Genomic DNA, 15,935 nt, shown 5'->3' with positions numbered 1-15,935 from the left:
AGTGCCCAGTGGGTGACAATACAACAGCCACCCATCGGCCTGCCAACAAAAGCATGTTGTCCTGAACTTTTCATAGTGTCCCATCCAGTGTGTTTCAGGTAAGGTGTGGCTATCGCTGATCAGGCTGTGCAGCTGCATGGGGAGGGTGGCTTTAGCTGTTTCAGACAGTGTTAGAACGGTCCAGGCACCAGTTTTACATTTGCACTCTGTACCTGGCCAGAGGGCAGCAGGAGAGTGTTAGAAGGGAGCCTTATTCCCTGCAGAGGGAAGAAAGGTTTTGCTATAAATTAAAGCATCTGAAGCCAGTCACCTGATAAAAACCCCCCTGCTTCAATCAGATAAGGGAAGAAGTTGAAGCAGGAGTGGATTGGTGTTGGAACAGTTTGGAGGGAAGCAGAGGAGAGTTTGGAGAAGTGCTGCGGTGGGCTAAGAAGACCAAGACCCTAGGTAAAGGGATGCCTGGTTTGTGCAGAAGGAGGGCAGGAAGCCCCACAAGCTGGAGGGCAGGAGAGGGAAGTAGTCCAGGGGAAGGAACTGCTAGTTCAAGCGCTTTACCGCTATTCCTAATGCCCCTGGGCTGGGACCCAGAGTAGAGGGCAGGCCTGGGTCCTTCCCTCTCCACTCTCCTCCTCTAGGACAGTTAATACCCCAGTTCAGGGGCAAGAAATGGTGCCCTGAACCCTCCCCAAGAAGAGAGAGCGCAAGACCCATCAAAGTAGTACCGGCAATTTGCCACATGTGGTGTCAGGAGTGGGATCTACACGCTGGCGACTTAAGCCAGGGTTAGCCAAAACCCTCCCGTCCCTAAGATGGACGATGTGGTCAAGGACCTAATACAAGCCACCGCAGCCCAGCAGGAGGCTACCCGGGTTCAAGCAACTGCCCAATAGGAGGCGACTCGGATGCAGCAGGAGACTACTCGTCTGAGTCAGGCTGCCCGGGACCGAGCCCTGCTGCAAGAGCTGATGAACCAGATGAAGGCCCTTATGGAGCTGAACCACAACTGCGACAGGACCCAGACCATACGAGCCAGCCACTGCCTACAGAAAATGACACAGGAGGATGCTGTGGAGACATACCTCCTGGCTTTTGAAAGAGCAGCCCTGCGGGAGGCCTGGCCCCGAGATCAGTGGTCTGGTATCCTCACCCCGTTCCTGTGTGGGGAGGCCCAGAAGGTGGTCTATGATATGGCTGCAGAGACTGCAGCAGATTACCCCCAGCTGAAGGCAGAGATCCTGGTCAGATCCGGAGTAACGAAGGTATTGCGAGCCCAGAGGCTCCATGAGTGGCAGTATATGGGGGACAAGACACCCCGATCTCAATTGTTTGACCTGATCCACCTGACCTGAAATGGCTGCGCCCTGAGGCCCTCAGCTCTGAGAAGATGATGGAGCTCCTGGTACTGGACCAGGATATGAGGGGGCTACCACCAGGCCTCTGGGCTTGGGTTGGCCAGAATGACCCCTCCACCTTTGAGTTGGTCTCCCTCATGGAAAGACAGTTGGCAGCCCGTGAACTGTTCCAGACCCCAGGGGGTGAGACACAGCAAACCAGGAAGCCAGTCCCAAACCCAAAGCCCCGGACTGTCGAGAGCTCCAGGAGAACCATCACTGGGAGGAACGACACCGAGGAACGGCCCAAGGCCAAGAAGGGACCTGGGAGTTTGGGAAGAGAGGACTGGGGGAGCCAGCCAAATAGCCCCAGGCAGAGGGTGGCAACTGGAATAAGGGGGCGGTATTACGAGTGTGGGGAATTGAGGCATATAGCAGCCCAGTGCCCCAACGGAGAAGAGCCTATGCAATGTAATCTGGGGATCACAGGGAGCAATGTGGCCTAATTGGCCTGGTAGGGGTCTCAATGACCTCGCATGGGTATACAAGATCAGTAAAAATGAATTATTGTTGAGACCATAGCATTAGTAGATTCCGGGAGTGCTGTCACGCTGGTCTCGGAAGTTGGTGGGGGCAAGATCAACTAACCCGGGCCAAAAACACGGGTAACGTGTGTTCATGGCACCGTAAATTTCTGCCCCACAATCCCAGTACAGATTGAGATCCCGGAGAATACTACCAGGGTGACTGCAGGGGTGGTCCCCAGGCTCCCCTACCCTGTCTTAATTGGTAGGGGCTTCCCCAGGTTTGAGAGCTTACTCCCCCCAGTAGAGCCAGGGGAGGGTAGCAAGCCCCGGGCTAAGACGGAGGCACCTACAGATAGCCTCACCCTGATGTTTGCCAAATTTGCCCCAGAGTTATTCATCCCCTGGAAAACCCTGAAAGTCTAGGCAGGAAAGGACGACAGATAAAAGATTAGGGACCAGGATTCTAGCAGAGAACCAGAAAACCACCTACCAACAAGGGAGAACACGTTCAGGAGGCCAGGAGATGATTCAGGCCACTGAGGACTCCAAGGCAGTTCCTAGCCCAAGTAGGGGCAACCTAGGGGGTGGAGTAGAAACAGACCCTCTGGAATTAGGTCAGATTGGTACCACACGTGAGAATTTCAGGCAGGACCAAGCCAATGACTCGCTATATGCAAATGTGAGGGACGAGGTAGTAGAAGTAAATGGCGTACCTGTGGAAGGAAAGACCAAAGGCCCAAGGCCATATTATGTGCTCAAACGTGATCTGTTGTACAGGATAGCGCAAATACGAGGGGAAGTAGTAGAGCAACTCTTAGTCCCACAGAAACATACAAGGGCAGTGCTAGAGTTAGCTCACAGCCATCTATTTGGGGGACATCTAGGAGTAGACAAGACACTGGATAGAATCCTAGGAAGGTTTTATTGGCCAGGAATACGTGCAGAGGTCCAGTGCTATTGTACCTCCTGCCCTGAATGCCAGTTGCGTAGCCCCCGACCTCACTTGCAGGTCCCATTAGTACCTTTGCCTATTATTGAAGTCCGTTTCGAGAGGATAGCAATGGACATAGTGGGCCCACTGGAAAGATCGGCACGGGGCCACCAAAACGTACTAGTCATCCTTGACTACGCCACGCGGTATCCAGAAGCCATTCCTTTAAGAAACCCCACGTCCAAGGCAATAGCAAAAGAACTACTCCAGGTTTTTGCCAGAGTGGGCATCCCTAAGGAGATCCTGACAGACCAAGGAACCCCGTTCATGTCAAAATTAATGAAAGACTTATGTACCCTACTCCACATCCAGGCCATATGGACCTCAGTCTACCATCCACAAACAGATGGACTGGTTGAGCGGTTTAACCGTACCCTTAAAAGTATGATCCGGAAGGTGGTAGCACAGGACGGAAAAGACTAGAATGCCCTTTTGCTGTATCTAATGTTTGCTATATGGGAAGTCCCCCCCCCAGGCATCCACTGGTTTCTCTCCCTTTGAACTACTATACGGACGCCACCCACGTGGAATATTAGATATTGCCAGGGAAGATTGGGAAGAACAACCCAACCCAGGAAAGAATGTCATTGAGCATGTGACACAGATGAGAGAGCGAATAACTCGAGTAACCCCTATAGTATGAGAACATTTGGAAAAAGCACAAGAGGCCCAGCGGACATATTACAACTGTTGGGCAAAAGTACGCAGATTTCAGCTGGGGGAACGGGTAATGGTACTAGTACCGACAGCAGAAAGCAAACTCCTAGCCAGCTGGCATGGACCATATGAAATAGTGGAAGCCATTTGGGGAGGTGGACTATAAGGTCAGTTCGCCAAAGTCGAGCAAATCTACCACATCAATTTACTGAAGCCCTGGCGTGACTGAGAGACGTGCCTGGTCATTTGGGAGCTCCACCCCAGACAGACAACCCACAGGGGCAGGTGAAGATATCTTCTGAGTTAACTCCAGAACAACGAACAGAGGTCATTGATATGATCCAACGGAACCAGGACGTGTTCTGTATACAGCCGGGCCGTACAACACTGGTCCAACATCATATTGTACCCAGTCCTGGAGTAAGGGTGACGATAAGACCATAGTGAATTCTTGCCTTTCAGCTTCTGGTAATTAGGATAGAAGTGAAGAAGATGGTGGAATTTGGGGTTTTTGAAGAATCCCACAGGCAGTGGTCCAGCCCTATTGTCCTAGTCCCCAAGCCTGATGGCACCCTGAAATTTTGCAGCGACTTCTGGAAGTTGAATGAAGTATCCCAATTCGATGCCTATCCGATACCACACATTGACGAGCTAGTTGATCAGTTAGGCAAGGCCTGATACCTAACCACTCTAGACCTGACCAAAGGATATTGGCAAATTTCCATGGCCGAGAATGCCAAGGAAAAGACTGCCTTCTCTACACCCTATGACCTGTTCCAATACACTGTCCTCCCTTTCGGACTTAGTGGGGCCCCTGCAACAATCCAACGATTTATGGACAAATTGCTGCAACCCCATGCCAAGTATGCTGCCACCTGTCTAGACGACATAGTCATCCATAGCCCTGACTGGGAAACGCACCTCGGAAAAGTAGAAGTGGCGCTAGATGTCCTGCGGAAGGCCGGCCTCACTGCCAACCTTCTCAAATGCGTGATGGGACTAGCTGAGGCCAGATACCTGAGGTATGTAGTAAGGAGAAGTTTGGTGAAACCCCAACAGAACAAAGTGGAGGCAGTACAAGGTTGGCCTCGACCAGTCTGCAAAATGCAGGTCAGAGCATTTCTAGGGATAGTAGGATATGATCGGAGATTAATCTCTCATTTCGCCAGAAGAGCAGGGCCATTGATGGATTTGTTAAAGGCTCAAGGCCCCGAGATAGTAAAGTGGACTGATGAGTATTTGCAGATTTAAGGACCGCCCTCTGCTGCCATCCAGTGCTCATAGCCCCAGACTTCGAGAAGGAATTCATCCTACAAACAGATGCCTCGGAGGTAGGGCTAGGAGCCATCCTTTCGCAGATGGTAGGGGAGGAGCAACACTTGATCTTGTACCTCAGCCGGAAACTCCTCCCCAAGGAACAAAAGTGTGCCATTGTTGAAAAGGAGTGTCTCGCGGTAAAATGGGCTATGGAGACTCTCCGCTACTACCTACTGGGGCGGTGGCTTACCCTCGTGACAGACCATGACCCACTCCAGTGGATGCACAGAAACAAGGAGAAGTACGCAAGAGTGACTAGGTGGTTCCTATCCCTGCAGCCCTTCCATTTCCAGGTACAGCATAGGGCTGGAAGCCAATACGGCAACGCTGATGGCCTATCACGACAGCACTGCCTCGCGTCCCAAGTAGCCCAACCCCATGGTGTTGAACAGGGAGGGTGCGGGGGAGGGGGGGAAATAAGTGATACAGCATGGCCCAGAGGGCAGCAGGAGAGTGTTAGAAGGGAGCCCTATTCCCTGTAGAGGGAATAAAGTTTGCTATAGATTAAAGCACCTAAAGCCAGTCACCTGATAAAACCTGCTTCAGTCAGACAAGGGAAGGAGTTGAATCAGAGTGGATTGGTGTTGGAGTAGAGAGCAGTATGGAGGGAAGCAGAGGAGAGTTTGGAGAAGTACTGCAGTGGGCTAAGAAGACCAAGACCCTAGGTAAAGGGATGCCTGGTTTGTGCAGAGGGAGAGCAGGAAGCCCCACAAGCTGAAGGGCAGGAGGGGGAAGTAGTCCAGGGGAAGGAACTGCTAGGTCAAGCAGTTTACTGCCATCCCTAGGGCCCCTGGGCTGGGACCCAGAGTAGAGGGCAGGCCTGGGTCCCTCTCTTTCTACTCCCCTCTTCTAGGACACTAGTGGGGCAGTTAATACCTCAGTTCAGGGGCAAGAAATGGTGCCCTGAACCCTCCCCAAGAAGAGAGAGCGCAAGACCCATCAAAGTAGTGCTGGCTTGCCACACTGGATGTGAGACTGGCCCTTTCACAAGGTTTCATTGGTCGTTTTTACCCATGTCAGAGAAACTCTTCCCTGTTTTGGCTACAAGGACAGGTGACCAGATTGTCACAGGTGGTGGCTTCAGTATAAACACCCTCATGATGTGAATATACCCTTGAAGGGCTGTGCAGCTGCCATCATAATCCTTAGAGAAGGGGGTGGAGGCAGGACCAGTCCTGGGGTCCCAAACCCTTTTCTCTTCGCTCTAGCCTGTGTAGCTTTTGGACAAAGTATTAGGCGGGCTGCCGTAACTGGCCTCTTGGGCTTAACACTGGAGAGTGTGTTCACCCCATGATGTGGTAACTGGTGGTCTACGTGCTTCTTCCCCCTTCAGCTCTGAGCCCAAGCAGCCGAACCTAGCACTGAAGAGCAGAATCCAGTGTGGCCATCTCAATGGGAGCACTAATTTGCTGCTGTTTAGTGTTTGAGTTTCTGGATATTCCTGGTGGGTAGGAAGGGAGTTGGTAGTGGGGGCTGGGTCCTGTTTTCAGCTCTGTCACAGATTTTGCTGTATCCACTTGGATGAGTCAGACATTATCCGCCTCGCAGGCTGCTGAGGCTTGATTAGTGTCCTGGCAACTTTCCGCACAAAAGACCCCATATAACTAGAACCTCCAAAAGCAGCTCTTTTAACAAGGCAATTGCTGCCCTTCCCATGAGCTTCTGTGCCACAGCTTACCCTCCTGGCTACTTCGCTGCCCTTACCAGCTGTAGCTTCCTGGGCTGCTATTTACCACCTCCCTTTGCCTGTGTAACACCCCCTCATCCATTCAGCAGTGTGTTCTGGTGCACTGACCCTGTTAGCACCAGGAGACCGATTTCATGGCTGTCCAGTTCCAACCCAGTGCTGCTCAGGCCCATGTGGTCTCCAGTACCACTGATCTTGTACTGTGCTGGGAGCTGCATCTGGTGGTAGCAATATGAAAGCTGAGGAGTGTTTGTTTTCCTACTTCAAAAACAGACTCCAGTGAGAGACTGCTGAATTGGAATTAATTTGCAAACTGGATACAATTAACTTAGGCTTGAATAAAGACTGGGAGTAGATGGGTCATTACACAAAGTAAAACTATTTCCCCATGTTTATTCCCCCGCCGCACTGTTTCTCAGATGTTCTTGTCAAGTGCTGGAAATGGCCCACCTTGATTATCACTACAAAAGGTTTTTTCCCCCGCTCTCCTGCTGGTAATAGCTCACCTTACCTGATCACTCTCGTTACAGTGTGTATGGTAACACCCATTGTTTCATGTTCTCTGTGTATATAAATCTCCCCACTGTATTTTCCACTGTATGCATCCGATGAAATGAGCTGTAGCTCACGAAAGCTTATGCTCAAATAAACGTGTTAGTCTCTAAGGTGCCACAAGTCCTCCTTTTCTTTTTGCAGATACAAACTAACATGGCTGCTACTCTGAAACCTGTTTTCCTACTGTATCCTCACAGTGAGCCTAAGATGTGACAGCACCACGCAGGGTCAGATGGCACAGAGATGTAGTTCTGGTGGTACTAGGGGTCTCCTGCTTCCTGCATTCTTTATTCTCCCTGAAATTCCATGGGGATCTGATCCTGGCTTCTACTCAAGCCTGGCCTAGGACACTGCATAGGCTCCCATCCAGAGCCAAGAGAGATGCTAATTTCCTGCTGTTGCAGGGCTGGATTATAATGGCAATGAGAACTGGTGCTGAGCAGATACACAGTTGGGCAATACCTCTCCTCTGAAAGGGAGATTTGTGAGTAGATTACATCGTAACGGCACTAGAGGATAACAGCCATCGGGCTGTGAGGACACCCAGCAACGGTTCCGAACTGGAGGCTAAAAGCCTGAAAGTACACACCCAACCTTCATAGGTTATGGATGCTTTGCAGTAGATAGCACCTTTCCTCACAACTGTGCATGTTAACCGTATCTCCCAAGGTCTCTTTTGAGGTATATGTTATCCCCATTTTACAAAGGAGAGGAAAAGTGACTTGTCCAGGGTCCCACAGTCAGTAAGTGCCAGAACCAAGCCTAGAACCCAGGCAGCCAGATTCCCAGCTCCATGATTTTTGCCTCTGCACTAGGCTGCCTGCCTTGTCCTGAGAACCTGTTCAGTCTAGAGCCCTTGGATGGCTCAAGCTTGTGCTGAGTGAGAAGGCCTCAGTATTATGAGGGGAACTGGTATCCTGGCTTCCAGTTGTTTCCTTGGGTCCCACGTCAGAGTTCAGCTGTAGTCCTTGGCAAAGATTTTGTTTGTTTGTTTTTTAAATTGGCTTTCCATAGGAGGGAGGTGACGTCATGCCATTACATTGTGAAGTGCGATGAGGGAGGTGGGGTGTTGTAGGAGTTTATTACCAGGAGCTGATCAGAACAGCTCACTCTGTTTGGCAGTGTCCACAAGTAGTATATTGAATTAAAGCCAGACCTCCAGGGGTAACTGAGCAATACAGTGGGTTATAGTTAAACTCGTTTTCGTGGTCCGCTTTCTCAGTGCCACACACCTGCCATATTTTTTTGTATTGGCCTCAGACACTTGCTTTGCTACAGATGGGGTTTATTGGCTGGGAATCCAGTCAGCTAGCGAATGGTGCTGTGACATTGGAGCGGCAGCTAGCTGTGGGAGACAGGAGTGCGTCTTGCTTTCCCTTTAGCTCTCTTGTTCATTGTTCTTCCCTCCCTCAATCATTCCTGCTTATGGGCATTCTTGGAAGTAAGTGCAAATGCCAGGGTTTTGAAAACTGATCTCTCTAGCCTTATCCTCTGGATGGCTTAGCCATCTACGTAGCTGGGATGCGTTTCAGGGTTTATGGTTAATTGCCAGGCCTCTGTTTTATGTGTCTGACTGGGCCTCCAGCACTGTGTATCCCAAACAATAAATTCTTTGCTCCTCACTGGTTCTCAAAATGCACAAGAGAGGGAAAAGCGACTTGTCAGGGCCCTCTGTATGTGCTATAACCAAGTATTTTCATGTGCACTAGCTGAGCCAGTCACTTCAGGTTCATTGCCGAGTTCCCATGTCCTAAGTGTTGACCTGTGGGATGCTGGAGAAGGTACAGAACCCATGTAGGGCAAGGCCATGCAGTTGAATCACACCCATTGGCGATGGGTGGATGGGGTGGAGGGCAAGCTCATTTCTCCTCAGTCTGCACAGGATTATTCCCTACAAGGCACTTTATCTTGCATTCTCTAAGTTTGTATTATGCGTCCCAAGTGATGGACCTTCTTCCACTCCCTGTGAACACTGTTCTTTGGAACAGTACATTTTGCTGTCGGGAAGATACTGTGCATTGAACCGTGTATGAAATACTCATAGAAACATTGAATCCTGACTGTGTTTGGAATGCTCTCTGACTTATCACGGAAGCTTAATCAAAAAGTCTGTCACTGATAAAACTGGCTTGTTCATGTCAGGTGTTTTATTACTGGTGTAATAAATTACTAGCGCTGTAATTACAGATGCAGTAAATCATAGGAGTGATGTAAAATAAGAGGTGCTTTTTCCTACCTGTAAAGGCCTACTTCAGGTGTCTGATTTCACTGAAACACAAAACGTGTGTTTTCAATGGGATGACTGTGAATGAATTTCAGAGATCACCCCTTGTAGTGAATGTGCAGGTGTCCATTTCTAGTTCTTCCTGGTCAATACCAGCTCAGTATTGCACTCGGAGATCTCGGGAGGTGCATGTTGTTAAAACTAGCTTTTACTTGTTTAGAAAGTAGAGCCTTGGTTGTTGCTTTCACCACTTGACCGTGTGCAGTGGCAGGTTCCCGGTGAACAGGCTGGATGTGGATTGTATTGTGTTAGAGCCACCATGCGTCCTGTACTCATGCAGGCATGTGTTAAGTGGGTGTGTAGTGGATTCTGAATCCGAATGAGGCTCTTGGGTAAAGCAAATCCTATTGTAGATGAGCTTTGCCTTTCTTTCTTCTAGCCCTTGCCTTGTACACCTCAGCTTTTTCCAATATCCCAGCTAGCAACACTAATCTGTGGACAAGCAGGGCCTGTCTGGTCTAGTGAGCCCTGGTCTACACTGGGGTGGGGGGGTCGAACTAAGATACGCAACTTCAGCTATGCGAATAGCGTAGCTGAAGTCGGCATATCTAAGATTGACTTACCCGCCTGTAAGGACGGCGGCAAGTTGACTGCTGCTGCTCCCCCGTCGACTCCACTTCCGCGCCTCTCGCGAGCTGGAGTTCTGGAGTCGACAGGGAGCGCGTTCAGGGATTGATTTATCAGGTCTCGTCTAGACCCGATAAATGGATCACTACCCACCGATCCCGGGGTAGTGAAGACCTGCCCTGAGAGACCCATCTGTCACTTACACTGAATGAGGTGTTATCGCTACATCTCTCCATCTAGACTAAAATGCTGGTTCCACTTTTTAGTTAGTGTTGGACATACTCTGTATTTAATACTTAGGGTTAAACGAACTATCTAATAAGCAGATGTGTTTTGCTATCTCCATATAACCTAATTTTGAATCCAGGGATCTGGACTGAAGACTCGTTTCCAAGCAACTTTCATGAAACTATTAAGCTTTTGCCTTTTACACTTCAATGTGCTATTCAATGTGTACTTCGCCTCCCCTGTTCTTGAGCTAATTCACTGGCGTGTTGAATATTCTCCTCTGGGTTTTAGCTTTCCCTTCTTTGTCACCACATTAGACTCACGGAACATGTGACCTTGGATGCCTGCTTGTCTGAATTCAGTCATCTTATGAATTATTTAAGATGTAGCAAACGGTTTGGGTATAACTTAATTGGCGAGCGTTAACTCCCCTTGAGCTCACTCTTGGTTCTGTCTGCTGCTTACCCTTTTTTTGGGTGCACTGTCTGGAAGTGTGAGTTCATTACACTCAGCTAGAGCAGCTCTAGGAGAAACTAGACTACAGACTTCCCCCCCGGAATGGGTCTGAAACAAACAGATCCACAAGTGGTGGCTGCTTCCTCTGAGGGCCCCTCTTCCATGGTGTCATGCAAGAAATAATGTTCACGATGGCACTTGACTAATCCCAGCAGAAAGTCAGAGCAGCCTTTTGCTGCTTCCCACATCAGAGGCATTTGTTTCAGCACCTCTTTATTGCTAATCAAGTGCGGTGACACAGCCTTGGTACAGCGCACCAAACCTGTGAGTCAGCCATCTACAGCTCTACGCTGCTGCGAGTGAATAACTTGGTTATGCCTGTGTAGGGCTGAGAACTCAGGCAGTTTCCTTGTCTTCAGCACTCTATAAACCATTAATGGCTCAAGCTTCATGCTGCTCTGAGGTAGGACAGATGGAGAAACTGAGGCACAGAGGTCAGGTGGCTTGGCCAGGGTCATGGGGCAGGATTGTAGCATAGGTGGGAGTAGAATCTAGACCTTAGATTGTAACTGTGGGGCTCATTCTGCTGAAGAGTGTACTCAGAACTGTGCAAAATACTTAGCAGCTTATCTGTAGATCTCAAAGCGCTTTACGTACTGCAGAGTGTTGAGCGGTGCTGTCCCCAGCTTACAGATCGGGAAACCAAGTCAGAGTGGAAGTGATTTGCCCACCATCACTGAGCCAGTGGCAGGGCCAAGAGTAGACCCGGGGGCTCTAATATAGAGTGTGCTGGGCTGATCTGCGCCTAGACATCTGCCTCCGTCCTGTGCTTCACGGGTCTGCCGGGCTGCCTTCACTGACTCTTTCCCGTGAGCCTGCTCTCACTGCAAGATTGTTTCCATTGCAGGTAAACTGCCTGGAGCCTCACCCTCACCTCCCTGTCCTAGCCACCAGCGGGCTGGATCATGATGTCAAGATCTGGGCACCGACCGCGGAGGCGCCCACTGAGCTCACTGGACTGAAGGAGGTGAGAGCTGGCTCTAACTAGTGCTGTCTATGCCTCTGGGTGCCAGTGTGCTGCTTGCCTGGCTCTTGGGATGACTTGTCATAAGAACGGCCCTACTGGGTCAGACTAATGGTCCATCTAGCCCAGTATCCAGTCTTCCAATAGTGGTCAAAGCCAGGTGCCCCAGAGGGAATGAACAGAACAAGTAATCATCAAGTGATCCATCCCCTGTCACTTTTGTAATCTCTTAAGTGATTCCTTTGCTTTCCAAATCACCATCTGCCCCTGGCACCTGTTACATTAGGAGCTCTCAGTCCCTTTAGTCAGTATTGAGGGCGACAGCTAAGTAGCTACCAAGTCAGGTACCAGCAGGCAGCAGCACCTGGGCAGTGTTTGGATGGGAGATCTCCCAAAACTGCTGAGATGGCCTGAGTGGCTTTGGCGCTCTTCAGCATACATGTATTGTGGGGGCTTCACTGTGGGAAGTGCAGTCGCTTAGGGGACAGGTAGAACCAAAGGGCCTGACCACATTTGGTCACAGATCCCATCTTTGAGCTGAGCTCCTGGACTATGCATATCAGACGAGCTCCGTTCTATTCCCTACGTCTCCAGTGGTGTGTTTTCACTGCCAATCTAACCTGCCCTGTGCTGCTGACAACACCAAGGTGGAGCTCCTTGTGTGTCGTTGGTCTAATGCTGTGAAGGGCTTCAGGAGCTCTGACTGGAGAGCACTGTGATAATATCAGGGCCATGTCTGCTCGGGCCAGACTGCTTTTGCTTTTCAGTTGTTCTTGCCTTGCTGCCCTTATACTCTGCTGGGAGGGGGCTGGAGAAAGGAGCTAGGAAAGGAATTGTCCCGGGATAGCTGCACTTCTCTTGCCTCCCAGCCAAGCTTTATGAGTCGAGTTTGGAAGTGGAGTCCTCTGTCCAGCTGGTGCTGCTCTCCTAGCAGCAACCTAGGAGCTGCACGTGGATAGCATCCTCCGCCAGGGAGGGAGAGTCCCAGCCATAAGGCACTGCCTACTTGGATCCCAGCCGCAGCTTAGGTGGCACCCAAAGGACAGAGGCTGCTGGCTGCTCTCCTTCCCTGGCGTTGTTTTTCTGGATCACATTGCTCAAGCTGATGACTCCTGATGTTCTCTTGGTGGGTCGAACTCTGTCGCAGAATAAACAGGCTTGATCTGGTGTCAGAGCGATGGCAGGCAGTGACATCTCTGCACTGCAGCTGCTGTCTTGTCACTCTCTGGTGCTCTTGTTTCTAGGTGATCAAGAAGAACAAGCGGGAGCGAGACGAGGACAGCTTGCATCACACTGACCTGTTTGACAGCCACATGCTGTGGTTCCTCATGCACCATCTCCGACAGAGACGTCATCACAGGGTAGGTGTCTGTCCCGCTTGCCTGTGCCCCTCCTGCACCCCTTGGCTTTCTGGGGTGTCCTTGACCAACACTAACGGGGATTCTGTTCCCAGGAGACTGGGTCTGAGTTTCCCAGCGTGTAACAGGTGGATGCCCTTTCTCTTGGAAGGTAGTGTAAGCTAGTGCCTAGCGCATAGGGCTGGGACTCCTAGGTTCTGTTCCTGGCTCAGCCATTAACTGTCTGAGGATGGGAAGGGCCAGACAGCTGGGACAGCCTCCTGTCACTCATCTCCCCTGCAAACCTTTCCCCCACTCATCTCCTCCTTGGCTTGTTTACACTTTGGGCTGCCCTCTGTAGGAGTTGCTGCAGGACTTGCTGTTTGCAAAGGGATCCGAGCTCTAGACTGAAGGGGCGGGGCCTGGTTGAAGGGGCGGGGCTGACATCCTGTTTGTTCTTGACAGCGCCGAAGAGAACCCGGAGCAACAGACGGTGACTCGGATGAGTCCCCCAGCTCCTCTGACACCTCGGACGATGAAGAGGAGGGTCCAGATCGGGTGCAGTGCATGCCTTCATGAGGCCACCGAGGACAGAGAACCCCTTGGAAGGATGGGGTGAAGGGAGGAGACAAAAAAAAAAAAATCTCTACTAACAAACACTTTCAGCTTTTTATTGGAATGTTAAGGAACCCCCAACTCCTCCTCCCCCCCCCCCATGGTCCCTGGGGTGACCAGCTCAGCAAGATTGCACTTTGGACTTGCCTTTGCTTTAGGGGCTTTAGGAGCCCTTGCCAGGAAGGGGAGGGGGCGGAGTGTCAGAGCAAGTGAGAGACAGAGCATTAGCCCCTGGTCTCCCCATGTGGAACTGCCTGGAGGAAGGGGGCCTGTGGAGAGGCCTGTGTTCTTTTGGTACTAGAAGATTTTTCCGGAGGAGGGTGCGCTTGGCTTCCATGCATGCCTCTTCTCAAGAGCTTCTCTTGAGCCTGCATTGAGTTGTTTTTCTTTTTTTTCCCTTCCTCTCAAGCTGTTGGTGTAGGCCTGAGAGGCATTCTGCAAGCTTGTGCTTTGAGGGGCACGGTCTCGTGCTTCTCTTGGTTTGGATTTTCCCCCACCTGAGAGATCTTTGACTCTGCTTCTCTCAAACTGGGGACTTTCCTCCCTTTCTGTGTTGGGTTCTCCCCCACCCCAGTGGTTCCTATGAAAGGAATATCTGATCTAGAACGTCTCCACAGAGCTTGTGTTTTGGATCACTCATGCAGAACCTGTTGTCATGCCTACTTCCTGCCCCAGCACAGGGGTGTTTGCAAAGAGATGCTTGCCTAGTTTGTACATATCAGTGATTTGCACTTGGTTTTGACCCCTTCTCCAGACCCTCTTGACAAATAAATAGATAGCTAGGGCCCAGATCTTGCTGTCCTTACCCTGGTAAGATTCCAGTGGAGGGGAGTTATTTGCCAGAGGAAGGGTGGTAGGATCAGCCTCTTAGTGGAGAGGGGAGTAAAGGAAGGTCCTTTAATTTTCTGTTACTTTTAAGAAAATCTATTGTTTTGGGAGCTGTGGCCAGGAGGTTCCCCATCACTGTTTAGAGGCCTAATTTTATATATATTAAACACCAAACGAACCAAACTGAACTTGGATGTTATCAAGTTAAAATTATTGTAAAAGTTTAAATATATATTATATATAAATGCAATAAAAAATTGAGCGAGAGCCAGAGGGGCCTGAGCTGCAGTGGTGGGGGGACGAGGACTGTCTGTCTGTGAGCGTCTCTTCTACACCACACTAGACTCAGCAGCTTGGAGCTTTTCCATGGCTGCCGCTCTTGGTTTCAGAGCAGGCTGTGCTCTCCTGTTGAGGTCGATGTTGTGGTCCTAGCTGGAGCAGGATTGGCCCATTGTGCAGCGCTGGGCCCCTGCCCTGTGCCTCTACTTGTCTTGTAGCCGCTTGGAGAGCAGTGTCCCCCTAAGGCCAGTTCCCCACCAGGCTGGGAGCAGAGCAGCCACGCGGCTTCAGCGTCCGGGAGGTGCTTCTAGGCACCCAGCTGCCCTACGTCCTCTTAGTCGCATGTCTGTACGCACAGACCGGCCCCTGGGAGCTTGGTGCTCTCTTGGGTGGTAGACGCACCTTCTGCTCTCCTCCACCAGAGCAATGGATCCTTCCAACCCAGCTACCCAGCTACTGTGTGCTACTTGGTTCTCTCCTGGCCCTGACCAGCGGGCAGAGCTCTGGGTGTTCGTATTTCTTTTTTGGACACCTGGTGCACCGGGGTGTGGGCAGACTCTACCTTGGGCTTCCTGCCCCTGTCACTTCCCTTCCCCTCCTTCTGGCTTTGCCAGGCTCTACACCTGCCTGCCAGATAAAGGGCTTTGTCCGCTCCTGCAGGGGCAGAGTCTCTGTTTACCTGCTGGCATGGGGGCAGGGAAAGAGGGCACCTTTTTCCTTCTGCCCTGCATTTGCCAGTCCCTCTGAAAGCACTACGCATCTCCAGTGTGGGCAACGTCCTCTCCACAGGTCCTAGGGCTTCCCTGCTGTCTCACCATTTTCTGCTTTTATAATGTGTGAGGGTAGGGGACCATGGGGAGGCAGAAATAGCCCCCAAGGTTCCTGTGTCCCTGACTGGTAACCTACCCAGTGCCCCACAAAGCAGGCTCCATGTCCCCCTGCACTCTCTTCTCTTTCTCTCCCCTACCCCTCTCCAGCTGTCCATGACCCTGCCCTGCTCTCAGGCAAAAGGCTCCTGGGGTTGGCAGTAGACCCTACCCCCCTCTGTTCTCACAGCCTGAAACCCCCTTTCCTAGGCTAGTCCCCACTTCCCTTGACACTTCACTAGCACTGACAGGGAATGGGGCTCCTGGCTCCTATGCTGCATGCAGACAGGGGTAATATATGGTCTGCCCCTTAAAACCTCTCTGCTCTTCAGTGCCCAAATGTCAGCCATTCCCCCAGCCCCCTCTCGGCGTCTCTTGTACCACCC

General features: G+C 51.0%; 1 protein-coding gene across 2 annotated transcripts in view; it reads left to right on the top strand.

Moving 5' to 3' along the window:
- The window catches only part of DCAF8 (DDB1 and CUL4 associated factor 8), a 55,037-nt gene extending 40,366 nt beyond the window's left edge, over positions 1 to 14,671 (top strand). For both annotated transcript variants that reach the window (XM_084613291.1, XM_084613290.1), the window contains exons 12-14: positions 11,508 to 11,627; positions 12,869 to 12,985; positions 13,427 to 14,671. In XM_084613291.1, the coding sequence (XP_084469417.1) occupies positions 11,508 to 11,627; positions 12,869 to 12,985; positions 13,427 to 13,540 (351 nt within the window). In that variant the 3' untranslated portion in view covers positions 13,541 to 14,671. The remainder of the gene's footprint in view (positions 1 to 11,507; positions 11,628 to 12,868; positions 12,986 to 13,426) is intronic.
- Positions 14,672 to 15,935: the final 1,264 nt, after the last annotated feature.

This window comes from Lepidochelys olivacea (assembly GCF_965140295.1).
Source record: "Lepidochelys olivacea isolate rLepOli2 genome assembly, chromosome: 24".
Taxonomy (NCBI): domain Eukaryota; kingdom Metazoa; phylum Chordata; order Testudines; family Cheloniidae; genus Lepidochelys; species Lepidochelys olivacea.
This window is presented reverse-complemented; position numbering and strand designations above follow the sequence as displayed.